The sequence below is a fragment of the Prunus avium genome, chromosome 8 (assembly GCF_965620075.1).
Source record: "Prunus avium chromosome 8, drPruAviu1.hap1.1, whole genome shotgun sequence".
Taxonomy (NCBI): Eukaryota; Viridiplantae; Streptophyta; class Magnoliopsida; order Rosales; family Rosaceae; genus Prunus; species Prunus avium.
In genome coordinates, this window is record NC_142291.1 from 33,985,240 (window position 1) to 34,009,687 (window position 24,448).

The following is a 24,448-nucleotide window of genomic DNA, read 5'->3' on the forward strand; positions in this document are numbered from 1 at the left end:
GCATCCACATGCAATATTGTTTTGTTACAATTAAATTGGGATCATTTGCAATTTGCAAGAAATTGACATCGAAGAAAATGAGCTCTAATTCTGTTTTCCCTAACTTTTGCCGTGATTATGGGGATAATGTCGTCTCCAATTGACGAAGCTAGAAGTACACACAACTCCCTTTTTTCCCTAATATATTTCATAACAAATTGGTCCCCTTTAGAAGAAATTCTTGTATTTAGCAACTCGAACCACGTGGTTATGCGACGATTCTCACGCAAACTGCAAACACTTGTAGTTTAATCCCACCTAGCCCCACCTGTCCGATCACCTTTGTTAATCTACTTTTTTATACGACAGCCGCACACAAGAATTGCTGCCGGGTTACGGTTAGGCTCCCCCATTTCCTCATATCAGCCCTCTAGCTTGAACCTGGTTACGAATGGGCCAAATAGCCGTCAAGAAAATAATGCAAAGCCCAAATAAAGAAACAACACCTAAACCCAATATGCATTTGGTCCCAAGTTTCTTCATCATTTTTCGGTCTGAACTCGAATTTTGTTGTATCGCCCAATATGCATTTGTGGCCAGACTTTTGCTATAGAAGAAAACCAGAGAGAGATAAAAAAAATCAAATGTAGAAAACTGGAGCCCAAGAAAAAAGCGGAAAATACCAACAATGTCCCCACTCTCACTCCCAAACAAACAACTAAACAAACGAGAAATGGATTGGATGGGATTTCTTATCCGTAACCCATCTCTCTCTCCTACACACTCTGCTCTCCAGAACACTCGTCAGAGCCCGCCAATGGAAGCTCAGCCACTTCTCTAACCAAACACCAAACTCCATGGACGCTCTCTTCGTGAACCAGTGCTCCATCTCCGGCCTGAAGCTCGCCCCAAAGCTCACAACCACCCCTTTCCCTTCCCAATCTCTTCACCGCCTCAAACCCACCTCCAAGCCCAACCTCACATCCGCCTCCGTTATCCAGAACCAGCAAAGCCAATCCCTCGAAACCCAGAAACCATTTCCGTTCTCAGACGACAATGAAGACAAACCAGACGACGAGTCGTACGGCGAGGTCGACAGGATCATCGGAAGCAGAGCACTGGAGGGCGGCAAGGGCATGGAGTATTTGATTTCGTGGAAAGACGGTCATGCCCCTTCGTGGGTCCCATCGGATTTCATAGCCAAAGACGTGGTGGCGGAATACGAGAGCCCATGGTGGACCGCCGCCAAGAAAGCCGACGAGTCTGCGCTGAGCCAGCTCATAGCCGCGGAGGACGACTGGCGCGACGTCGACGCCGTGGACGGAGACGGCCGCACGGCTCTCATATTCGTCTCGGGTCTTGGGTCGGAGCAGTGCGTTCGGGTCTTGGCGGAAGCCGGAGCCGACTTGAACCACCACGATAACGGCGGGGGACTGACGGCGTTGCATATGGCGGCAGGGTACGTCCGGCCAGGTGTCGTGAAGTTATTGGTGGAGTTGGGTGCGGATCCCGAGGTGGAGGATGACAGGGGACGGAAGCCGTTGGATTTGGCTAAGGAAGTACTTAAAACGACGCCGCAGGGGAACCCGATGCATTTCGCGAGAAGGTTGGGGCTGGAGAGTGTGATTAAGGAGCTTGAAGGGGCAATATTCGAGTACGCCGAGGTGCAGGAGTTGCTGGAGAAGAGAGGGAAGGGGGATCGCGTGGAGTACTTGGTCAAATGGAAGGACGGTGGAGATAACGAGTGGGTCAACGCGAAGTTGATAGATGAGGATCTGGTGCGGGACTTCGAGGCTGGGCTCGAGTACGCCGTGGCGGAGGGTGTGGTGGGGAAGAGAGTTGGGGATGAAGGGACGATGGAGTACTTGGTGAAATGGACGGATATAGATGAGGCCACGTGGGAGCCGGAGGAGAATGTTGATCCTGATTTGATTAAGGAGTTTGAGGAGGCCCAGAATGTGAGTGGGCCGGGGAGTGTGGAGGAAGCCCAATTGAGAAAGTAGGAAAAGAATTGGGCTTTGTTTGTTCTTGTGTATTGATTTCAAATGCTCATATGGCATAACTTGTTGATCAATATAACATGAAGGAAAATTCAAATGTCTTAGAATCATATACAGACATATTATATAAAAACTCATATAAAGTGTATTTGGAGAGAAAAAATCCAAAAGCTAGTGACTTGTCATTTTTTAATTAGCTCTCAGTGTGTTAAAATTTTATAAAAACTAACGAGAAAATAACAAGTAACTAGTTTTGGAGTTTTCACTCTTTATAAGTGCTTTTGTATATTATGTCATGTTAAAATGATTTCTGATGACTTGCATAAGGGTAGGTGCAATTTCATCTCCACTCTCAAGTCTATTATCTGAATCATAGTCAAGTCATTATACGTAACGCCAATTACCGTTACGTATAAGAAGTTCACTGGCATACCTGCAAAGATACAATTTTCACATACCCGACATGCGAACCCGCCAATTATTATTATTTTTTGGTTTCTGGCCCGGTCATGTACTCTTCCGTTGAGCTTGACTTGACCATTAACCGGCCAAATTCAGAGAGTCCGTGATTGCTGCTCTGATTTGCCTCAGGACACATTGTTCCACCAAATTGAAGTTGAAAAATACTGAAATAACATTCAATACGGAAAAGACTTACTACCATATGTATTTGGTTTCTAGTGTAGAGGTGGGTAAATCTAACCAAACCTGTCACGAATTTAAAAGAAAAGAAAGAAAAATGATGATTTGGCAACCCCAGTGACTCAGCGACAGCTTGCAAATGATGATTGTCAATGTCAATATTTACACACACACAGAGACCAATATTTTGCCATTTGGAAGGAGGATGCAAGTGAATTTAAAAGAGGGGAAGGAAGACTCTCACCAAAAAAAAAAAGAGGGGAAGGAAGATGCCTTTCCTATTCACAAAAAAACAGAATGAATAGGTCCAATGGCTCCATACAGTGGGCCCAACCCCAAAATCTATCCTATTTGGGTAATTTACAGTCTATAATCATTCATAGCCTTATCATTATTATATCTTTCTTATTTTGATACAATCATAACTAGGCAATTCATCAACAACATTTTTAGTGAAACATGTGAACAACAAGAGGAAATACCTTAGTGTTGCTGGTTTATGGTGGCTGTTTGGTAGTGCTTCTGCATTTATGTTGTTTTTTAATTTTTTTAAGTTTTGTTTATCTGTTGATATCATTATCTAGGGTAGTCTGTTTGCTCATGTTCATCTGATATTGCAAATTAGATCTGTGCTTCCTTTGTATTGTTGTATATGTTCCACCCTTTTGGGTGACGTAATGAAATTTCATCCTTCGACCCAAAAAAGAAAGAAGAGGAAATATCTAATTTATAATAGATGAGAGATTACGTGGCTAAGCGCATGACTCTTGACTATTTGATCACATGTAAGATTAATTAACCTAATCTACTAATGTGAGGGCATATAGGGTTTGAAGAAATAAACTTTATTATATACAAGAGTTTGATCGTCACCTTTCTTCTAATAAAGGTAAAGAAAAATTCTATCGCCTTTTTATCATAAAGGTAAAGGAAAAAAAATCTACGCATAAACTTTTCCACGTCTTTTTTATGATGAACGATATATTTTTTATTATTAAAAAGGAAAATAAATTAAACAAAGATTTAGTTGGTGTATCTTTTCTCTTTCGGTGATATCCCAAAGGATCTATTTTGCCCATTGTTTTCATTTTCACCCACAACTCACATTCCATTGTATAAATTCATAGTTTTCGAAGAAAATTGTTATTGACACGTATCTGGATTCTATGCTTTGACACTCCCAAACAGTACGTATACACTTCTTTCTTATTTACCTTTTTCTAACTTATTTGACCGATGCGATTTTGAATAACAACTCTGAATGAAAATGTGATTATTAAATTTTTAAAAATAAAGAAGAGTGTATATAATTTATATTTTGGATAGCCTAAAAGAACTCTCTTTACAATGACCAAAGAACAAAACTAAAACCCAACACTAGATTCCAACTCAACACCCCTTGGTTTGGTAAAGATTTTGTGGTTCAATTAACTTGGGGTAATTAAATCCTCTTTAGGAAAGCAGATTAATTAATTTCTCTATTTGGTAACAACATGATTAGGAGGGGTTAATTAATTAGCAGAAAACAAGGGGTTAATTAGGGAGGGACATTTCCTCATTCTGTCACCTTACCAATCCACATTCCCACTGTACTCTCTCTCCATGGCATTTATGAATTCCATCACCAAGCAGCATCCTTAAACTACGTGCATCAAACTTCGACCGTCCGATCAAATCCAACGGAACATAAAAAGGCGTGCACAATACGCAGTGCACAGCTTCTCTTCCTCCTCCAAAAACAAACAACGAACGAAACCGCAGAGAGCTTCTCTTCTCTCCGTCGAAACAAAACTTGAAGAAAAAGAAGAAGACCCTCTGTCCCATTTCATTTCAGCCCCCAAACTTGCTCGAATTTTTTTTAATAAAAAACCCACCACCATCGAAAACGACAATGCACGCGAAGTCGGATTCAGAGGTGACGAGCGTGGAGCAGTCGACGCCGCCGCGATCGCCGCGCAGGCCGATTTACTACGTGCAGAGCCCTTCGAACCACGACGTGGAGAAGATGTCGTACGGCTCGAGCCCGGCTGGGTCGCCGGCGCACCACTTCTACCACTGCTCGCCCATCCACCACTCGCGCGAGTCCTCCACGTCGCGCTTCTCCGCCTCGCTCAAGAACCCCCGCAGCCTCTCCGCCTGGCGGAAGCTGCAGCGCGGAGAGGAAGTCGAAGAATCCGACGACGACGACGACGAAAACGACACCGCTTTCGGGAAAGGAGGCCCCGGCCGCAGCGTCAGGTTGTACTTCTGCTTCGCGCTGCTGTTCGTTGTACTCTTCACGGCGTTCTCGCTGATCCTGTGGGGCGCCAGCAAGGCTTATGAGCCGCAGGTCATCGTCAAGGTAAAGGCTCTGTCTTTTTTTTTTTCTTGACTTGGTGCTCGACTGAGTTGACTGACGGCGTTATTATTATTATTTTTGAAGAGTATTGTGTTCGAGAATTTTGATATCCAGGCGGGGAGCGACAGGACGGGGGTGCCGACGGATATGCTGTCGTTGAATTCGACGGTCAGGATTCATTATAGAAATCCGGCGACATTCTTCGGCGTTCACGTCACGTCGACGCCGCTGGAGCTTCACTACTACCAGCTCAAAGTGGCGTCCGGACAGGTGCGTAATGACCATTCTGACATCGTTAAGTAAGAAGATGCATGTTTAGGCCATGGGTAATCTGGTAATTTTGAGTTGTATGGATAATATTGCTCCAACGTTAATGTGGGTTTGTTAGTTATAACATATGGTTTGGGTGTTGGTGGTGGGGACAAACGGCGGATGTTGGGAGGTGTGAGGGCAGATGGAAGTTTGAAAATTTTGATGGGTCCTCTTCATTGGCAAGTTTCTCTCCTTTATTGGGGGGCCTGAAAAAGCTCTTCTGCCGAGCCTGAAACCCAACCACAATACAAACATCTCTGTTGGGATGCTCAACTTTTTTATTTATTTAATATCGAAGCATTTTTTATTTTGTAAACAAAACGATAACACTATCTGCCTGCACCAATTTATTTCACATTTTCAGCCAAACCTGTATACATGGTCAATGGCACATTCAGTTTTTCTGCAACATTTTGGTGCGCATCATTATTTTTTAATTTATTATTTATTTTTATAATAAATAATAGAGGATTAGGGGAGATTAGCTCCCATGATCATTTCAAATTCTTCTTTTGGGAGCTGCAGTTGAAATCAAACACAAGAATATAGTTAGGAGATTTAAAAGCTTGATGGGTCCCAATGGGGAGAATCCTGTTCCTATCTCTTTAATGGGTTAAAAAAAACCTGCAAAAGATGGGTAGCCGGGCCAGTCTTTTGATTCCAACTTTCTAAATTCTATCTTTATCTAAAAAATTAAGTCTTTTTGTAGTTCAGGATCTGTAAAACAGACCCCTGTAGTTTTATTTTATTTTGGTTTTTGGGAAGTAAGTGGCAATGTACTTGGAACTGATAGCAAGAACACTGCCTGGCTTTAAGCAGTTTTTGGTCAGTTTATAGAGAATTTGCTAGTCATTGTTCCCTTTTTTTTTTTGGATGAATTTTATCTAAAGATTTTGTTCTCATGAAAAATGAAACAGATTGAAAACTTTTACCAAGCAAGGAAGACGCATCGGACAATAAGGACAGTGGTGCTAGGGTCCCAAGTGGCTCTTTATGGTGGAGTTTCAGTTGTTCAAGATGTTAGCGAAAATCGCCAGAGACAGAGAGTGGCCGTGCCGCTGAATCTGACGTTCGTTGTGAGGTCAAGAGCCTACATTCTGGGAAAACTAGTGAAGTCCAAGTTTTATCAGAGAATCAGATGCTCTGTCACTCTTAGAGGCAGCAATCTAGGCAAGCACTCTAATTTGACAAATTCTTGTGTTTACGAATGAATGAGATACTCTGTTTATGATCAGTAATTTTTGGGGAATCTCAGTGCGGATTAATTGTACCATTGTACCATTTTAACTGCTTAAGTTATCTTGTTCTCTATCAACCTGCAAATTCTATATACAAAAGTTTTGAAATTGGCTTAAGCCTCAGTAGATTTTCCTTTCATTTACAATGTAAAATTTCAGTAGTTGTGAAAATAGATTATGGAAGAGAATAAGTTTTTGTTGCCTCTCATTAATTTATTTCGACCGCTTTTTGAATTCGGGTTTGAGCTAAAACATTTGCAGCTATAGGAAAGAGAAGACTTGCAGGCAGGAGTTGAATTAAAATGCTTGAAAAAAGCACATGAAGCACTTCTACAAGTTCAAAGGAGACCATAAAGAAAACACATTTGACATTACAAGCAAACACTTTTACAAAAACAGAGGACTGTAAACCAAACACATTACAAGCAAAAACTTACACAAGTACAGAGGAACCTAAACAAATTACATTGCAAGCAAACATCAAAAGCTGCTACCGCTAACATCTAAATGTTTTATTGGTTGCATCATGGATGCTAATACTCCTTTGGCTTCTCCTCTTCATTCTTGTGACCCCCAGGGAGCTTGTCTTTGATCTTCTCCAAGATTCCCTTTTTAGGCTCAGCTTCATGGGAATGGCCATCCACAGCATGATACTCTGCATGAGCACCATGTTCAGCCTCCTTGTGCTGTCCAGGAAGCTTTTCTTTAATTTTCTCTATAAAGCCCTTCTTCTCATCTGCTTGTGGCGCTCCATTTTCAATATCATGGGTTTTCTCGACTGGAACGGATGCGTGGTATGCATCTCCCTCTTGATTTTTGCCTGATATCTTCTCTTTAGTCTTGCCCTTCAGTCCCTTTTTCTTCTTCTCCCCACCTTCTTCGTCACTGCTGGACTGGAAATTTTTTGAAGCAACAAAATCAGTAAAGGAAAAGAAATATTATTTATATAATACATCAAACACTTGTTGATTCATTGATGTTTTGTTTTGAGAGTAATTCTGTGATAAACAAATCGAATGATAGCTCACCGAGCTAGAGTCACCATCATGGTGGTGGAGCTTTTCAGCAAGAGTGTGCTTATGTTGCTCCTGCTCCTGGTGGGGCTTCTCATTTTCCTTCTTCTTCAAGAAATCAAACATCCCACAACCTTGACCTTCCTCTCCTACCTTGGTGGGACTCTGACTCTCCTTGGTCTCTTTTGGGTAATGATCTGCCATACTGCTAATGCTAGCAAACACGAGTGTAAGCGAATCGAAAACAGAAAGAAAGCTTCAAACAATATCTGATGTCAATACTTGTGATAAAAACTGATACTGCACTGATGGGTTTACAGGCAGATAGTGTTGGTATTTATAGAGAATTTTTTGTACCCAACTAAAGGTTTTTTAGCAACTATGAGATGTACCAAGACACTGAAGTTATAAAAAAAACCAGAAAAAAGTACCGTTTGCATCGGAGAGGGTTTACGTGGTCTCTAATGGCCACCATTGGGAGGAGAAAACTAAGAAGAGTCGGTGTGGACAGTGTGCAGAGTCTGCAACTATCAAGAGCTTCAGTGCTGTTGCCTTAGGCTTAATGGTACTCTGCATGTGCAAGGCTTTGATATTAGGAGCTTGAAAGTGCTTAATGGTACGCTTAACATAATCACATGGATGTGTTCGGTCGGTGCTTGGGTTGGGAGTTTAACTTTTTCTGAATATAATAGTCATATTTAATTTGTTAATCTCAGTTTAATCACTCAAAGTACATTGCAGAACTATTTTCAAGTTGAACATGCATCAACCCTTCAATCAAAGTGAATCTTGGTTTTCTTAAACTTGTCTGAAATCCAAGGGGAAAATAAGAAGAAATAAATTAATGTTTGAAACTTCCTGCATTATTATTGAATTACTAATCAGAAATTCTCAATTTTGGAATTTATTCTTTGAGAAAGAGCTTATTGCATGTATGATGTAAAGAAGTTATGAAACTCTATCCCAATTGCTTTATCACAGGTATTAACTTATCCTTGTTACATGATTTGGTCTTGGGGTTTCAAAATATTTTCCATTTTGTTTGGAAATTCATAGTGATTAAGGCTTGAAGAAGTTGGCATTTAGGCCATCAACAGCTAAATTCCAAGCTGCTGCAGCAACAAAAAGAAGGCTCAAAAACAGGCCAAAGCATCCGAGTGCAACGTTGGTACACCACATTCCACCATGTAGACGTGGTTTCTTAATTGCAATCCACATGAAACATGGATAAACATATGTCAATGGTACTGATGTGAACCCTCCAATTAGAGGTGATAGGCTTCCTAGAAATGGAAATGCCACTGCTATAAAGAATGTCAATCCTCCGAACAAAAGGCGAATAACTATGCGAAGCCATCTCGGGCATCTCTTTTTCTTTCTACTGGTGTACCGTATCTCCATGTTGTCGAAAACTACCATGCCGTATATTTGGTATGTCGCTAAGCAGTTAATCACAATTATTATGTAAATTAGTCCTAGCACATATTGTGATGTGTTATGTCCATGGAATTGTGAAATTGCTTTTAGTATAGCTCCATTACTAAAGGGTTCCTGCATAAACCAGAACATGTTCTGTTAGTCTAAGTTTGAATCATTTGAGATATTTATTTTGAAGAAAAAAGAAAAGGAATTGCTCTCACCTTGTTTCCATAAGCCCAATATCCACCTATGGCCAGAGGAAACAAACACATGGCTATGAGCACATATGACATTGTAACTCCACTCCACATTCTCTTATGAGAAGAGTGTTTTGGACTTGATGGCAATGTCCCCTGCCACACATTACAAGATCAAACCAAAGTATAAGCTATGTATCAAAAAGAGTGTACATGTTTTGGCATCAAAATTGGACAACTTTTGATGGAAATTAGCAACACTAACCTGAATCTCAAGGATGACATTGTGACCTCTGAATGCAAGAAAAATTATACCAAGTGCATTCAGTATACCGCCGTATGTAGCGATGGTGGACTCCAGCGGAAGAGGATCGTACGATATGTCACGGGGCCTGCCCTTGCCTATCGAAAGTGCCCAAATCATGGTACAATATACAATGGCTGTGATGGTTCCAATCAATGAGACTCTAGCAATGGAGTTCAAGTTGGGAAAGCACTGAGCCACAACAATAGCCATACACATGAACGCCAAATAGCATTCTGTACCAGTCAATGGCTTGGCATTGCAGGTTGCCCCATCCTTGCACACTGTTCTGATCAAAAGCTGTATGGTTCCACCTCCTATGATAATTAGCTGCACACACATACCCCCTGATAGATACATCACAGGGAATATAGTTAGCAACTTTCCTAGCTTTGGACCTGAAACAAAGAAAAGAGCATATCTATAGTTAATACATTTTCAGCCATCTGGTTTGATGTAGAAAAAGAAGGGCTTGTGGTATCTACCAAAGGCAGTCACTGCAAGGTGCACGTATCGACTGTACCGAGTTCCAGATTCGGATTCGTGCAGCTGTACGAGGAGCCATAGGGTGTAGAGCTGCCATGAGAATGCTAGTGACAAGAATATGGTTCCATATACCCTGCAACCATTGAAAATTGTTATTGTATATGAAACTTTGTGCAGATATGCAATCAAAGGCATCAAAAAACCCCAAATGCTGAACTCTTTCTCAATTTTTGCTTGATCAATTATATATCAGAGAAAGACTTATTGCTTACCATCCGAAAGTGGAAAATGCAACAGGTAGGAGAAGGGCTTGAAGTCCAATGCCTGAAGCAAGTATATGATATATAGCAGAATATGTGCTGCCTTTTCTAGACTCTGTGATGGGGAGCCAAGCATCCTGTGGATTGAGCTCACCACCTGCCCAATCTGTTGGTGTGATGGTTTCTTTCTCAGGGGGACTAATTGTGATGGGGATGACTTGGGCAGACTCCGACGATGAATTTCTAATGAAATTGCTAAAAGAAGGCTCCTGGGACAAATCTGGCCTGGATTTTGTTCCAAGATCCACTTCCTCCAAGTCTGCCATTTGCTTAAAATTGCTATGTGTTTTTTTTTTCTTTCAACTAATTAAACCAAAAATGAATGCAATTCTAGTTTTCTTTAAGCACTATCTTGCTGACTTTGATTGTAGCAAACTAATAAAACTCACACCAGCTAACTCAAGACTAACAAACCAAACAACACAGCAAGCAAGTAAAAACTCACAGACACGGAAGAAGAAAGAAAGGAAGAAGACAGACGCAAGAAACACAGAGAGAATAGAGAAGAAAGGCTAAAGCACCTCTGATAAGTTCACATTCACTTAATCAAAATTTTACTACAACTCTATCATTTTTTTTTTATGAATACTACAACTCTATCATTACCAAATAGAGACAACGTCTCTTTGAGAGACAGACTTTCCAGCAAAAAGAGAAAAATGCTTTTTGACGACAACCAACAGCATGCTTCATAGAGTAGTACAAAAATAAGCTCATTGAACCAATAAACAAAGTATACCACCCGACAGCATGAGCATGCTTTTACAAAATGAATAAAGTAGCTTTGGATTCCTCTTTAGCTTGGTTTAACTCTCAACATTGATGGTGGGAATGTTTCAGATGTGAAAACTAGAAAAAAGAATTATGATTGAAAAGTGTATGGGCAGTTTTATTTTGTCAAAGTCAATAAACAGAGGAGAAGCTCTAAATCATTAGCAAACAACAAAATTACAGAACAAAAAAAAATAATCTAAAGGGTTTGCAAATAACCAAAAACAAAAAAAATTAAATTAAATGGAGTTTGAAATGAGTAATTACCACTTTAGAAACCGACAACTTGAAAGAATTCCAGACAAACTCAAAAGCTTGGGATGAAGATGTTGAATGCTTGAAGGCAGAGGGAGGTTGAAGGCTTGGCTTGCACAGCAAGGGCTGACATCATGATGATATATATATATATATATATATATATATATGCATAAAAATGGGTTTTACGTTATATCTGTAATGATCGATATTAAACCATTGAATTCCACCATAATGAGCGGTTTAATTAGTTATTTTCGTGCCTTAATTAATGGGAAAAAAAATTAATTTAACCAACAAGAAACAATTAGAATTTGGTTAAGAGAAAAACCGTAACAACGGGTGAAGCCTCTCTGTCTCTGCTAACGTTAATGCTTAAAAAGGTTGGCCGGAAACCGACATTGCTCAAATTTATGTTGATGAATGGAGTTCTCAGATGAAGAAGAGAGATGGGGTTTAAAGTTTCATGTGGAGAATCGATGCATACCGCAAAAGAGTGGAGGGAGGGATCAATTCAAGGAGCATGGTTGAGCATGATGAGACTGATGACAAGTGGCGCCGTGTCAAGACAACACGTGGCAGTTTTGTAAGGCTATCTTCAATGTGAAATGCGATATTCTATATTATTCAAATGTATAAGGAAGATTATCGATTTATTCAAATGTATAAGGAAGATTATCGAACTCATGTCATGTGCAAAAAAGCGGACATAATTTGAGTTTGAGTATAAATTCCCATTGGAGATGGTTGGACTCAAACTCAAATTTTGGTTTTAATTTTTTTTTCTTTCTTCATTATTATTATTTTTTGATGAAATCTTTCTTCATTATTTTGTTGGACAAAATTGGTTTTATTTTATTTTTATAATTTTGGACTTAATTTATTTGAGAATCTTGCAGTGTAATAAACCATTAGTAATTCTATTTCATGACATAAATTTCAGCAACGGCTGGCAGGATTTTTTGAAGAGAAAAAAAAGCCTTTTGGTTCAAAGACATCTAGGCCGTTGATTGCTTCAAAATTTTAAATTTGGACCGTTAGATGCACTAGTCGTTGGGTTTTGAGTTAAACTCAAACCTAATCTGGGTCTAAATTTTGAAGAAAAATCATATTTGGGTTTGGATTTTCTGGCCCACTAAAGACACACAACTTTATGTTTTGATCCAAATCCAAAAAAAGATCAAATCATTTTGGGTTCGAGAGATGGTAAGGTAACAATATTCACTCGGACAGCAAAATTATGTCACATAATTCTGTATTTCAATCAATTTTTTTTGGATTTATTTTTTATTTTTGTGGATTTATTGTTAATGTTAGGTTTAATATGATGTCTCTTTGGGCAACCTGCATCCTTTGCTCTGGTCACCTCAGCTTCACTATCAGATGGCAATCTGTGCCGGCTTTCGCCTTGTTTTTGTGACATCCAAAATTTCCAGAGCTGAGCACCTCCAACATCCACAGGCACCTCCGTGAATTTACCGCTCAATTAACAAATCTACCAGCTGATGTTTTATGAATCTAACAGAAGTTTAACAAGTACTTGTCACTTAACTAGCTTAATTTAAATATACATGGTTTTTTTTTTCGTTTCTATGAAAAATACAACTAATTAAGGCTTGAAGAAGTTGGCATGCAGGCCTTTGCTAGCCAAGTTCCATGCTGCTGCAACAACTAAAAGAGCACTCAAAACCAGGCCTAAGCATCCTATTCCCATGTTGGCACACCACATGACACCTTTTGGCTTTGGTTTCTTGATTGCAATCCACATGAAGCATGGATAAGCATATGCCAGAGGCAATGTCAACCCTCCTATTAGGGGTGCCAAGCTTCCCAAGAATGGAACAGCCACTGCTGCAAAGAATGTCATCCCTCCAAAGAACACACGAAAAGCCATTCGAAGCCACCTTGCACATGGCTTCTTCTTCTTGCTAGTGTAGTTCGACTCTAGTTTGTCGAAAATCACCATGCCGTAGATTTGGAATGTACTTAGGCAGTTTATGATCACAAGTATGAATATTAGTCCCAGCACAATTCTTGGTGTGTCATGCCCGTGGAACTTCGAAATCGCGATCAAAAGCCCTCCATTTGATGAGGGTACCTGCATAAATCAGAAGAGTTTAGTTTGAGCTAGCTTTCAATGTTGAACAGAAGGAAAATTAAATTGGTCTCACCTTGTTTCCATAAGCCCAAAATCCAGCTATGGCCAGAGGAAACAAACACATGGCTATGAGTAGATATGATATGGCCACTCCTCTCCACATTGGCTTGTGGGTTGGGTGCTTTGGACTTAATGGTAATGTCCCCTGCACATTAGTATAAAACTTCACCCTTTCTCGTAATAATAAAATCGAGCTTCCAAATACCAATAATTAGGGCTTTTAGTTAGACCCTAGAATTTGATCTCCATTCTCCACCACAGGTAACAAGATCAGTTCATTGCAACCAAAGATGGTGTGGAGATCAAACTCTGGGTGCAAATAGAAGTTCCTTGCATAGCCAAAAAGAAAAAACCAAATATCGTTTGTGTCCAAATCCTCCCTCCTCAATATCGCTTGTGTAAAAAAAAAAAAAAAAACAAAAAAAAAAACAAGAAGACTGACCTGTATCTCTAGGATAACATTGTGGCCTCTGAATGCAAGAACAATGATACCAAGAGAATTCAAAATCCCCCCAAATCTGTCCATATTAGACTCCATCTCTGGAGGGTCATATGAAATGTCACTGGACCTGCTCTTGCCAATTGAAAGGGCCCAAATCATAGTACAATATGCAATTGCTGTGATGGAGCCAATCAAAGAAACCCAAGCTAAGGAGTTCAAGTTGGGAAATTGAGCCACAACAACAGCCATGATCATGAACACCAAGAAACATTCTACAGTGGTCAATGACTTGGCATCACAAGTTGCTCCATCCCTGCACACAGTTGTGATGAAAAGCTTTAGGGTTCCACCTCCTATGATAATTAGCTGCACACATGTACCAGCTGCCAGATACATTACTGGGACTAGAGATGAAAACTTCCCCAGCTTTTGACCTGAAAAAGAAAAACAAAGAAAAAGAATGTATAATTAATACGTTATTAGTCATTTAATAAAACTATTTGTATCACATTTGTGATTAGTATGTGCTATACTAACCAAAGGCTGTCATTGCGAGGTCAAGGTATCTGCTATAACGAGTTCCGGAGTCGGATTCGTGTAGATGAATGAGTAGCCATATGGTGTATAGCTGCCATGAAAATGCCAGTGACAAGCATATGATTCCCCATGCCCTGCAACCATTGAAAATTGTTCATGGAAATTAAACCAACAGAATTTATTTGCATGCATGCATATGGAATCTTGTAGGTTTGGACCCCTCTGCTGTCAAATTTTCTTTTGCTTGGTACAGAATAGTACTGCAACTGAAATTTTTGTCCTATCTTTGACCTTGTGGGATCTGATATTGAAATTTTTGTCTGTCCTCTGTAATAATCTAAGTGGATATTTAGAGCATTTATTATGAATGAATAGTCTGACTAAGACTTTGGCCCAATGTTAGAGACAGAGAGTTCACAGGAAGCAAAATCTAATTTAAGTAGAAATTAAGTGAAACTACTCAATTATGAAGGTGTTCATCACTTGAGAAATTTTTCATGTTTTATTTATAAAGATGAGTGAAACATTAAATGGGCACACAGAAAGAAAGCATTGTCTTTTTCTTTTTAATGTATATGTACTTTAGATTCCAAATCTCATAAAGAACTTGCAATTTACAAGAGAAAGCTGACTTGGGCATCCTAGGTTCTCCTCCTCAAAAACTCCAGCAAGATCATCAAGACCAGCAACTGGCTTTATACCATGAAAAACATATACATAGTACTATTTCTCGCCAGACTTATATCGTTGGACATATATTTTCGTCACAATAAATATAAACCACGAATTCTGACAAAAATTAACATAATAAATAGTTCATTCATATTGACGTATCTTATATTATCAGACAGTTTGACAAGAGAACATGTTCCGGTAAAGCTAATGTGAACTAGAAATTATGTATGAGTATTCAAGCTGAGAGAGTTAACATGACTTACCATCCAAGAGTGGCAAGAGCAACAGGCAGTAAAAGGGCTTGGATTCCAATTCCTGAGCAGAGCAAATGTAAGGTAGCAGAAATGGTATTCCCATTCCTGGACTCTGTCAGGGGAAGCCAAGCATCCTGTGGATTGAGCTCTCCACCTCCCCAGTCTGCAGCTGATGTTGCAATATAATCAGCACCATCTTCTTCACTTGTGGGATTACTTGTTGTGATGGGGATGACTCGGGCAGATTCTGACCTTCTGCTCAATGAATGAACCCTATCTGTGCTCCAATTTGCTTCACCAAACCCTTCTTCCATGGCAGCTGCCATGTCCTTGAGCTCTGTAAAATTAAAATACAAGCCTTTACCTAACCAAGATTTGATGGCTTTGTGGGTACTTTAATTGTAGTATTTTTATATAGTAGCGTAACTTGATTTGCTGCTGGCTGTATGACAGTTTTAGTACTAGTTGTTGACTGACTTGCATCATCTCCAGCAGTTGGGGCCAATTGTTTATTCTGCTGGCTGATGAGCATGATGTATTGGCTGATGATATCTATATGGCTGCTTAATTAATTTATTGGTGTTGTTAATTTTGTTTTTATTTAAATGAAAACATGTCAATCGTGATTAATAAACCAAAAGGTTTTTTTTTTAAAGATCATGAGACTGATGTAATAAGTCTGATGTTGGATCTTCAGTTCCACAATACCTGCATCAATTCCCCCGCTAGGATATATATATAGTCTGCAGTTCATTGTTTTATAACAGGTGGACTATTATTAAATGCTTTATTGCAGGAGGGTAAAAAATTGAAGAGAACAAAAAAAAAAAAAAGAAGGAAAAAAACACTTTGGTGCCAACCTTTACACATGCATTAGGGGTATTTCAATTTTTTCAAGTACAGCTGAGTTGGTCAAATTTCAAGCCTTTGGTGATATCAAATGTAATAAAACAAATAATAAAACTTATAGCACAGCTACAAAATGGCACTTTTGGTTCAAGGTTTAGGTGCTTGAAAATGAATTTTAAATTGTATTTTCATGTTTGGTAAGTGTATTTTTGGGAATATAATTATGGACGGGTATGGACTTCACATATAGAGAGAAAGTTCATACCCTTTGCTCACTTTAGAAATTTTTTTCCCCCCACTTGGGGAAGCATTTAATGCAATTTTGTGGGACTAACTTATGCATGTTATTATTTTAAAATACCACTTCTGACCCTTAAAAGACTCTTTATATTAATAAATTGTAATAATAAAAAATTAAATGTATTGTTGGAAAACCGATCAACTTTTCATTCATAATACTGCACAAACCAAACATGAGAATACGAGAAAACGACATTTCCAAGTCCTTATTTTCTAGCGTTCCCAAACATGGGAATGGACATCCTCCATTCCCATCTCGTAAGATTAGACATGGGAAGTTTGTTCCCAAGAAGTTCAATCCGCGAACTAAACGGTATAGTGTTTAGTGGGAATCTAAGTCGTTAATATTTGTTTTTCTTTTAATTGTACATGCAAATAAGATGTGGTCGGTGTTGTTTTTCCGTAGATCACCACCGCACTGAGAAGATGAGAGACCGACTTCAATCGGTGTGGTGCGGTTTGGTTTCGGCGAGCATCGAGTCCCATATTACACAAGAAGAATCAGTCTAATGGTATTTGGGCTTTATTCTTACATTTAGGCTAGAGTTCGAGTCCTAATCAGCGCACTAAGATTTTGAATTATTAGGCAATTACATGGTGGTGGTCTGGTTCGGGTAGTCTATTTTCTCTTTCTTAATTTTAAATTGAATTATTAATATAAAAAAATACAAATAAGAACAAACCCAATAGGTACATGCATACTCGTGTGAGAAGGGGCTAGTTTCACTAATTTAAGAGCAACAAAATTATTTACACCTACAAAGAAAAAGAAGCAGCTGAATATGATGTCATTAAGGTTTGAAGAAGTTGGCATTTAGACCTTTATCAGTTAAATTCCAAATTGCTGCAACAACCAAAACAACACTCAAAACCAGCCCCAAGCATCCAAGTCCCATGTTTATGCACCACTTTCCACTTCGTGGCTGTGGTTTCTTGATTGCGATCCACATGAAACATGGATAAGCATAAGCCAAAGGCAATGTCATCCCTCCAATCAGAGGTGCTAATCTTGGTAAGAATGGAAGAGCCACTGCTGCAAAAAATGCCACTCCTCCAAAGAGAAAGCGAAAAACCATTCGAAGCCACTGGGCGCATGGCTTGCTCTTCCTGCTGGTATACTTGAACTCCAAGTTGTCAAAGACTACCATGCTGTAGATTTGGAATGTGCTCAAGCAGTTTATAACTATAATTATGCAAATTAGTCCCAGCACAAATGTTGAGGTTTTATGTCCATGGAAATTTGAAACTGAGCTCAATATTTTTCCATACGAAGACGGTATCTGCATAAATCGAAAGACATTGTGAATCTTAGATCATTTGTCTGCCTGAGTTTGATATATTTACATGAGAAAATCATTGGCCTCACCTTGTTTCCATAAGCCCAAAATCCAGCTATGGCAAGAGGAAGCAAACACAAGGCTATAAGTGCGTAAGATACCGTCACTCCTCTCCACATTTGTTTATGGGATGGGTGTTTGGAACTTGATGGCAATGTGCCCTGCATCACAAAATGACACCAAAAATTTACAAGACCTTCCTTTGAAGTAAGTTTTTCTGTTAGTAGAAAAGTTACACTCACCTGAATCTCAAGCATAACATTATGACCTCTGAATGCAATGAAAATGATGCCAATTGAATTCATTATGCCACCAAATCTATCCATGTTAGAATCCATCTCTGGTGGGTTGTACGATATGTCACTGGGCCTGCCCTTGCCAATTGAAAGGGCCCAAATCAGAGTACAATATCCAACGGCTGTGATGGCGCCAATGAATGAGACCCAAGCTATGGAGTTCAAGTTGGGAAACTGAGCCACAACAATAGCCATGCACATGAACACCAAGAAGCACTCTGTACCAGTCAATGACTTGACATCACAAACATTTTTGAAGAAAAGCTCCATGATTCCACCTCCTATGATGATCAACTGGACACATGTGCCCCCTGATTGGTACATTACTGGGAAAATAGTGAGCAACTTCCCTAATTTTAAACCTGAACCAAAACAAAGATAACAAATTTAGTTAATACAGTGCTAGCCATTTCTGAAGGGTGTTTGGTTCCGAAGAAGAATTCTCGTACTAACCGAAGGCCGTTACTGCGAGGTGGAGGTATCTGCTATATCGAATTCCAGATTCGGATTCATGAAGATGGACGAGAAGCCATGTGGTGTAGAGCTGCCATGTAAATGCTAGCGACAAACATATGATTCCCCACGCCCTGCAACCATTGAAAGTTGTTATGCAAATTAGAACAAGGACCCGGAATATTTTTGAGTTATTAACATATTTGCTAGTTTAACTCCTATTGGTCTATATAGTTGTATTTCAAACATGTGTTGTGATTAATTGTTAATTGTACAAAATCAATCGTACAGATTTGGCCTGCCAAAATTGGTTGGCACTTGGAATATTGTATTTTTCAAAATTAGTGCATGAGAAGTTCACATCTGGAGTTGACCATATGTGAGAATATTTGATATAAAATCATTGCATATGCTTTAAAAAATAAAAATAAATAAAAAGACCAGGTGAGTATTCAGACCATTTTATGATCATCAGCCTGAACTTGTTCCAAGATTTTAGGGGCAGACAGGTTTCGCATGGAGCAGTAACTACCTTAGTTCAAGAAGAAATCAAGAAACAGAGCAGAGATGTTTCATGTGGAATTAGTACTGAATTATATTTTTGCCCATTTCTTGAGAAAACAATATATAGTATAAAGAGTCGATGTGGAATTGTGAATTAATGGGTACATAAATTAAAGTTTATATTCTACCAAAGAATCTCTCAAATAAGCTTATTTGAGGGACGAGTTATGAGACTTATCCCGTGTATTTCAAACCATTTAATTAAGAAATTTATTTGAGAAAAGCAAAATAAGAAGGAAAAAAAAACATAAAAGAAAGTTGACTTGGAAAAGTACACCTAGTTCCTTCCAGGAGTCTCTTCTTCTTTTTCTCTTTTGTTTTTGTTTTTGTTTTATTTCTTATCAAAGAAGTAAGGTAAGTCTTGGGAGCATAAACTCCATCAGCATCAACAACACCAGCTGCAGGTTTTAAACCATCAAAAAACACAAACGCTGATGAACTCTTTCCTCGTTAATATCTTCAATCACATATAAAACAGTACAGGCTTGGTTAGGTAAAAAAGTAAAAGTGTTTTAATCTAGATCAGTTAATATTACTTACCATCCAAGGGTGACAAATGCAAGAGGCAGTAAAAGGGCTTGAATTCCAATTCCTGAACAGATCAAATGGAAGGTAGCAGAAATGGTATTCCCATTCCTGGACTCTGTGATAGGCAGCCAAGCATCCTGTGGATTGAGCTCTCCACCTCCCCAGTCTGCACCATCTTCTTCCCTTGTGGGAGGAGGACTGGTTGTGATGGGAATGACTTGAGCATAGTGATTTGATGAGCTTCTAAAGGGATGGGTTGCCCTAGTTTCTTCTGGCCTGCAATTTGCTTCAACAACCACTTCCTCCATATCTGCCATTTCCTTGGTTGCTGTAAAACTGAAGCTACCTACCTCATATATATATATAGGTGGAGTGCTTTCAAACAAGCCAAAATAGATGCTGACAAGGTGGATTCTGATGGGTCAATTCTACTTTTGTGATGAGGAGTTTTAGGTAAATATATAAAGACTTGCTTAAAATAATTCTATAAATTTTATTTTGAACGCTTTTATTTTAGTTCTAAATAATATCATATCATACAGTTGTATTTCTTTTGAGAAAATAATATATCAAAAGCACATATCAGTGGGGTGTGATGTCCATGACTATAAAGTGTCTTGTGTCTTGTTACAAGCATATAAAATCAAATCATCATAGGCAAACACAAATTGATACATACCAAAAAAGAAAAACTCCAACTCCATTTTTTTATTTGGAGTAAATATCACGAGGTGTTTCCACACTCAAAGGATATGATTTATTCCCGCTCAAAATTCGACTTGTCCTTGATCACAAAGTGCTTTCAACGGTTTCGTACCCCTGCCAACTTCTTTAACACATGGTAAGTGATCAAATGATTTTATTGTTGGAATTAAACATTCTGGAAATTCTAAGATCAGACGTGTCTTTCCTCTAGCCTACCTAAACTACGAAGAAAAAATGTTTGTGAACCTGTCTCGTAATTGCTTTTGTCTTCTATACTTTCATTCGCGTAATTATGCCATATGAACATAGAGACGAATGCGTAAATATTATGACACCATTTCATAAAAGTCAAAAAAACCTTACTGAGGATTTTCTTCCCCTTATAACCAGGACACGCTTTTGTCTGCAAAGGTTGAAAACTTGAACGTCGTCGATGAAGCATGCGTCAAGGTGACCAGGTTTGTGACATCATCATAGTGACGTCATGATTATGACGCACGATAGGGAACAAGACTAGCATTTGTGCGATCACGGGTATCTCATATTTCTTTTTGCAATTTTTCTTCTGTTTTTGCATATTTAAAGGTATTTCATATGCCTTTTTTCTTTTTTACTTTACTTTTGTTTGAATTGAAATATTGATTCGAGGATCTCAATAATGTAAATAAAATATCGGATAAAGTTAAATATAAGATCTTGAATTTCATGATTTTTACAATATTATAAGACGGAAATGGAATCATGGTAATATTACATACATACCTTAATAATTAGCCTTCTAAAATAAACTCAGATGTTTGTTTTGATCCATTTGTAGGCCAGAGAGGACTAGTTTTCTAGTGTAACATTAATTAATTACCACTTATGACGGTAGTATAATAGAAAACTACCGGATTGATCCATTTATTAAACTAATTAAAGGGTTTAGGGACTTCATATATATGCTTACAAATAAAGTCACTATTTTTACACGGATTGCATAGACTTCTTGTGAGTCACAGAAGAAAGAAAAGAGAGAAAGTAATAATAATATGGATAATGTCGAAATGTCACTTGAACTTATACCTCAGTTTCAATTTGTTACCTTAAAGAAAAATTTAAGAGAAATGTCACCTTAATTTTTCAAAATCCATGATTTGTCATCTGACTTTAACACCATCCAATTTTCCATCCATTTTTAAGGGTATTTTAGTCTTTTCATTTTCAAGAAAAAAAATAGAGAAAAAAGAGACCTCTCTCTTCCTTTCTCCCCCACCCGCCCCAAAAACACATCGCACGTGGCATTTCTCTTAAATTTTTCTTTAAGGTGATAAATTGAAACTGAGGTATAAGTTTGGCGTGTCTACAAAAATCTTATAATAATAAAAGAAATAGACAGAAAAAGTGAAAGCTTATTGGGATTCCAATTAGGCGACCACAAAGAAAACTTCTCTTAAGTATTAATTCTTAACTAATTGTCCTAAAGGTGACTAGACACTAAGACACGTACCTGTCTTGACATTGTCCTCCACATGAATGAACCAAAGTATGAACTATTACATAACCCTAGTCGAATTTAGTGCGAAAACATCTCCATCTGGTGCCTTGCTTTTTCCAACAAATTCAGCAAGTGGGCATCAGTGGAGATCAATTTTTTTTTCCCAATATATCTCTCTACTTTAAAATATCTTTGCAATAAACTATGAGAAATTATATACACGTACTAAATATGAATGGTAACAAAAACCAATCAGTTGGTGTGTTTGATGGAATAAATGTGCTACTCAATGAGCCATGATGACTTTTCGACGACTGTGGTATATTTGTAGGCGTCTATATTGAGCACGAATTCATATTATAGCCCGACTTGACATGTGATACAAGTTTTTTCTCTCATGGATAGTCTATTCACATTTCCACACTTAGAGTGCGAGGATGAATGGCCGGCCTACCCCATTTGTTTACACTTCCACACTAGAGATTAAAATCTTGAATTAGGTGGTAGTTAGCTATTACATATGATAATTAGGAGTTGATAGATTTATTATGGTTGAGGTGGTGACATCAACCAATATTATACTTCTGTCAATTTTATTAACATTAAGTAACAATATATTCCATCTGCCAATAGTTGTCATAATAGAGATGGTTTGCATATATTTGTGGTTTTAAGTCTTGTAATTTTCCCAGAATGACTCAGCCTTGAGAGTTCAATTCATCAAAAATCTTTTACTCTTCTGCATATAAAATTGATGCCAATCCATTCAAGATCCACGATACAGCTGCGACTGCATTGCTTTCATGATGTCATGTTCACAAATTTGTCATAAAACCATTATGGAACTCTATTTTGGCGAATGACGAAGACATTAATACAATGGTCTAAGATTTGGTTGTTTCCTTCTACAAAAAGCAGTTTATGTAGTGCATGAGTGGGCCTGGAAGGAAACTAGCTATAATCGATAGATATCCCTCTCTCTCTCTCTCTCTCTTAATTATTTATGTATGATTAATTAGAAGTTCTTTTTGTTTATAACCGATTCTATACAATTACGTGTCTATCGCTCTTATCTTGTGATTTTTATTAGCAACGATCGCTCTTATCTTGTGATTTTTATTAGCAACGGCCACAACTAGAAAGTTAGAATAACTTATTTCAATAGGATTACAGAGCTTAGGGTCAGAGACCGAATTTTAAGTCTCAGACACATGGCACGGGGAATTATGCTTTATATTTCAAATAAAACATCATGAGAGAAAGAGGCTTGTGATGCAGAGAACTCAAGCTTTTGTTGGTTGCTTTTCCAAACGCAAGCCATGTGAACATGAAAGAAGCAACTCTTCTCAGTGCGAGTAATCCACTGAAGTGTACGTTCAAGGTTCGTTTGGTACGTCGGACTGTATTGACTAATTTTTGTCGGATAGTATTAATCTGTTCTGGAGAGTACTGACTGTTTATCCATAATATTATAAGGCGTTTGGTGCTGTTTCGGATAAATAGTCTGACTAGATGGACTATACTGTATTTTATATAACAGATTGGACTTTTCAAGATTATCAAAATTATAGTAGTTGTAACCAGATGGTCATGTTTTTAAAATTACTGTAGGAGCCACCTTTGTTTTGACTTTAAGTAAGCACTTTGCAATGCCATTATTAGAACTCAATTTGATTCATGGTCAGTTTTCTTGAGTAAAATACACAATGAGGAACGGAAATTCGATTTTAAATTCCAGAGGCCTTCGTTCAACACCAAATAAATTCCTCGCTATGACTAGCCAATGGTTGCTGGTTCGTAGAATTGACATTTTCGATTCAGGCAAACAAGAACTGCCTTAAATTTTAAAACAAGAACAACAGCACACAAACATAAATAAAACCCAATTGAAAAAGAGAAAATTCAAGAATTGTTAATAACCCATTTCACTGAATAATCATCTGATCAGTCTCATGGCAAAGAAACACAGACACGCGTGACAAAAAATGCATGATGAACAAAATTGCATAAAATCTGACAGGTATCAGACTGAAACTCCAACTGGGTTCACAGATACAGAGAGGCTCCGACAAATTATGTTTGAGAAAGTGAGGGAGAAACAGAGAGAGTGAGAGATGGATAACGGGAGAAAAGTGACATGTGGAGAAAATAGTAGAGATGAACCCTAGGGAGAAGAAGATGAAAAGAGCGTATGATTTTTATAAAGCGTGTTTTATTTTTCCCTATCCTTATAATTAAGCATGTATTATTTAAACCGGGGTGTGTGGATTGTATTAGTTAGTCAGGTAAGGAGAGTATTAAAAGTCCAACCCGTTTAAAATAGTCAGGTAATTAAATAATACAAGTTGACATCAAATACCTGACATGGACTATTTACTCCTATCCAAAGTCTAATACAACATACCAAACGAGCCCTACTCACTACGATGAGTAATGAACATCATCATCATCTATATATATAAAGCAAAAGGCAGAGAATGGTGAAACATTCAAAATACCAGAAAATGCCCTTAGTTAATGCAAATATTAAGAATTGAAATTATTAATTAAGTGAGGATAATATGGTAAATTTACACTTTTTCATATTAAAAAAAGTTTA

The 24,448-nt window shown here is 38.2% G+C and overlaps 6 protein-coding genes across 7 annotated transcripts; 2 read left to right on the forward strand and 4 right to left on the reverse strand.

Annotated features, from left to right (window-relative positions):
• The first annotated feature begins 526 nt into the window (after nucleotides 1-526).
• CAO (chloroplast signal recognition particle component (CAO)) lies at nucleotides 527-2,089 on the forward strand. Its single transcript, XM_021944356.2, has one exon. It carries the CDS (start codon nucleotides 837-839, stop codon nucleotides 1,980-1,982), a length of 1,146 nt encoding a protein of 381 aa, XP_021800048.2. The 5' UTR covers nucleotides 527-836; the 3' UTR covers nucleotides 1,983-2,089.
• Nucleotides 2,090-4,166: 2,077 nt separating this feature from the next.
• LOC110744380 (late embryogenesis abundant protein) lies at nucleotides 4,167-6,708 on the forward strand. The gene is made up of 3 exons (XM_021944345.2): nucleotides 4,167-4,962; nucleotides 5,044-5,229; nucleotides 6,189-6,708. The coding sequence occupies exons 1-3, from the start codon at nucleotides 4,513-4,515 to the stop codon at nucleotides 6,480-6,482; spliced, it is 930 nt and encodes a 309-aa protein (XP_021800037.2). The 5' UTR covers nucleotides 4,167-4,512; the 3' UTR covers nucleotides 6,483-6,708.
• A 145-nt stretch (nucleotides 6,709-6,853) lies between these two features.
• LOC110744396 (Dehydrin family protein) lies at nucleotides 6,854-8,387 on the reverse strand. The gene is made up of 3 exons (XM_021944362.2): nucleotides 7,954-8,387; nucleotides 7,538-7,730; nucleotides 6,854-7,402 (listed from the first exon to the last, which is right to left on the reverse strand). The coding sequence occupies exons 1-3, from the start codon at nucleotides 7,995-7,997 to the stop codon at nucleotides 7,043-7,045; spliced, it is 597 nt and encodes a 198-aa protein (XP_021800054.2). The 5' UTR covers nucleotides 7,998-8,387; the 3' UTR covers nucleotides 6,854-7,042.
• A 60-nt stretch (nucleotides 8,388-8,447) lies between these two features.
• On the reverse strand, nucleotides 8,448-11,190 carry LOC110744392 (lysine histidine transporter-like 8). Of its 2 annotated transcripts, none has more exons than XM_021944359.2 (5): nucleotides 10,201-11,190; nucleotides 9,928-10,061; nucleotides 9,404-9,789; nucleotides 9,163-9,294; nucleotides 8,448-9,073 (listed from the first exon to the last, which is right to left on the reverse strand). In XM_021944359.2, the coding sequence occupies exons 1-5, from the start codon at nucleotides 10,512-10,514 to the stop codon at nucleotides 8,582-8,584; spliced, it is 1,458 nt and encodes a 485-aa protein (XP_021800051.2). In that variant the 5' UTR covers nucleotides 10,515-11,190; the 3' UTR covers nucleotides 8,448-8,581. The 2 variants fall into 2 exon arrangements, with proteins under 2 accessions (XP_021800051.2, XP_021800050.2); XM_021944358.2 differs by having other exon boundaries at nucleotides 9,404-9,840; nucleotides 10,201-11,186.
• A 1,570-nt stretch (nucleotides 11,191-12,760) lies between these two features.
• Nucleotides 12,761-15,835, reverse strand: LOC110744382 (lysine histidine transporter-like 8). Its single transcript, XM_021944348.2, has 5 exons — nucleotides 15,350-15,835; nucleotides 14,412-14,545; nucleotides 13,875-14,308; nucleotides 13,446-13,577; nucleotides 12,761-13,372 (listed from the first exon to the last, which is right to left on the reverse strand). Exons 1-5 carry the CDS (start codon nucleotides 15,664-15,666, stop codon nucleotides 12,884-12,886), a joined length of 1,506 nt encoding a protein of 501 aa, XP_021800040.1. The 5' UTR covers nucleotides 15,667-15,835; the 3' UTR covers nucleotides 12,761-12,883.
• A 1,359-nt stretch (nucleotides 15,836-17,194) lies between these two features.
• LOC110744393 (lysine histidine transporter-like 8) lies at nucleotides 17,195-20,009 on the reverse strand. The gene is made up of 5 exons (XM_021944360.2): nucleotides 19,680-20,009; nucleotides 18,576-18,709; nucleotides 18,069-18,484; nucleotides 17,856-17,987; nucleotides 17,195-17,769 (listed from the first exon to the last, which is right to left on the reverse strand). Exons 1-5 carry the CDS (start codon nucleotides 19,982-19,984, stop codon nucleotides 17,281-17,283), a joined length of 1,476 nt encoding a protein of 491 aa, XP_021800052.1. The 5' UTR covers nucleotides 19,985-20,009; the 3' UTR covers nucleotides 17,195-17,280.
• Nucleotides 20,010-24,448: the final 4,439 nt, after the last annotated feature.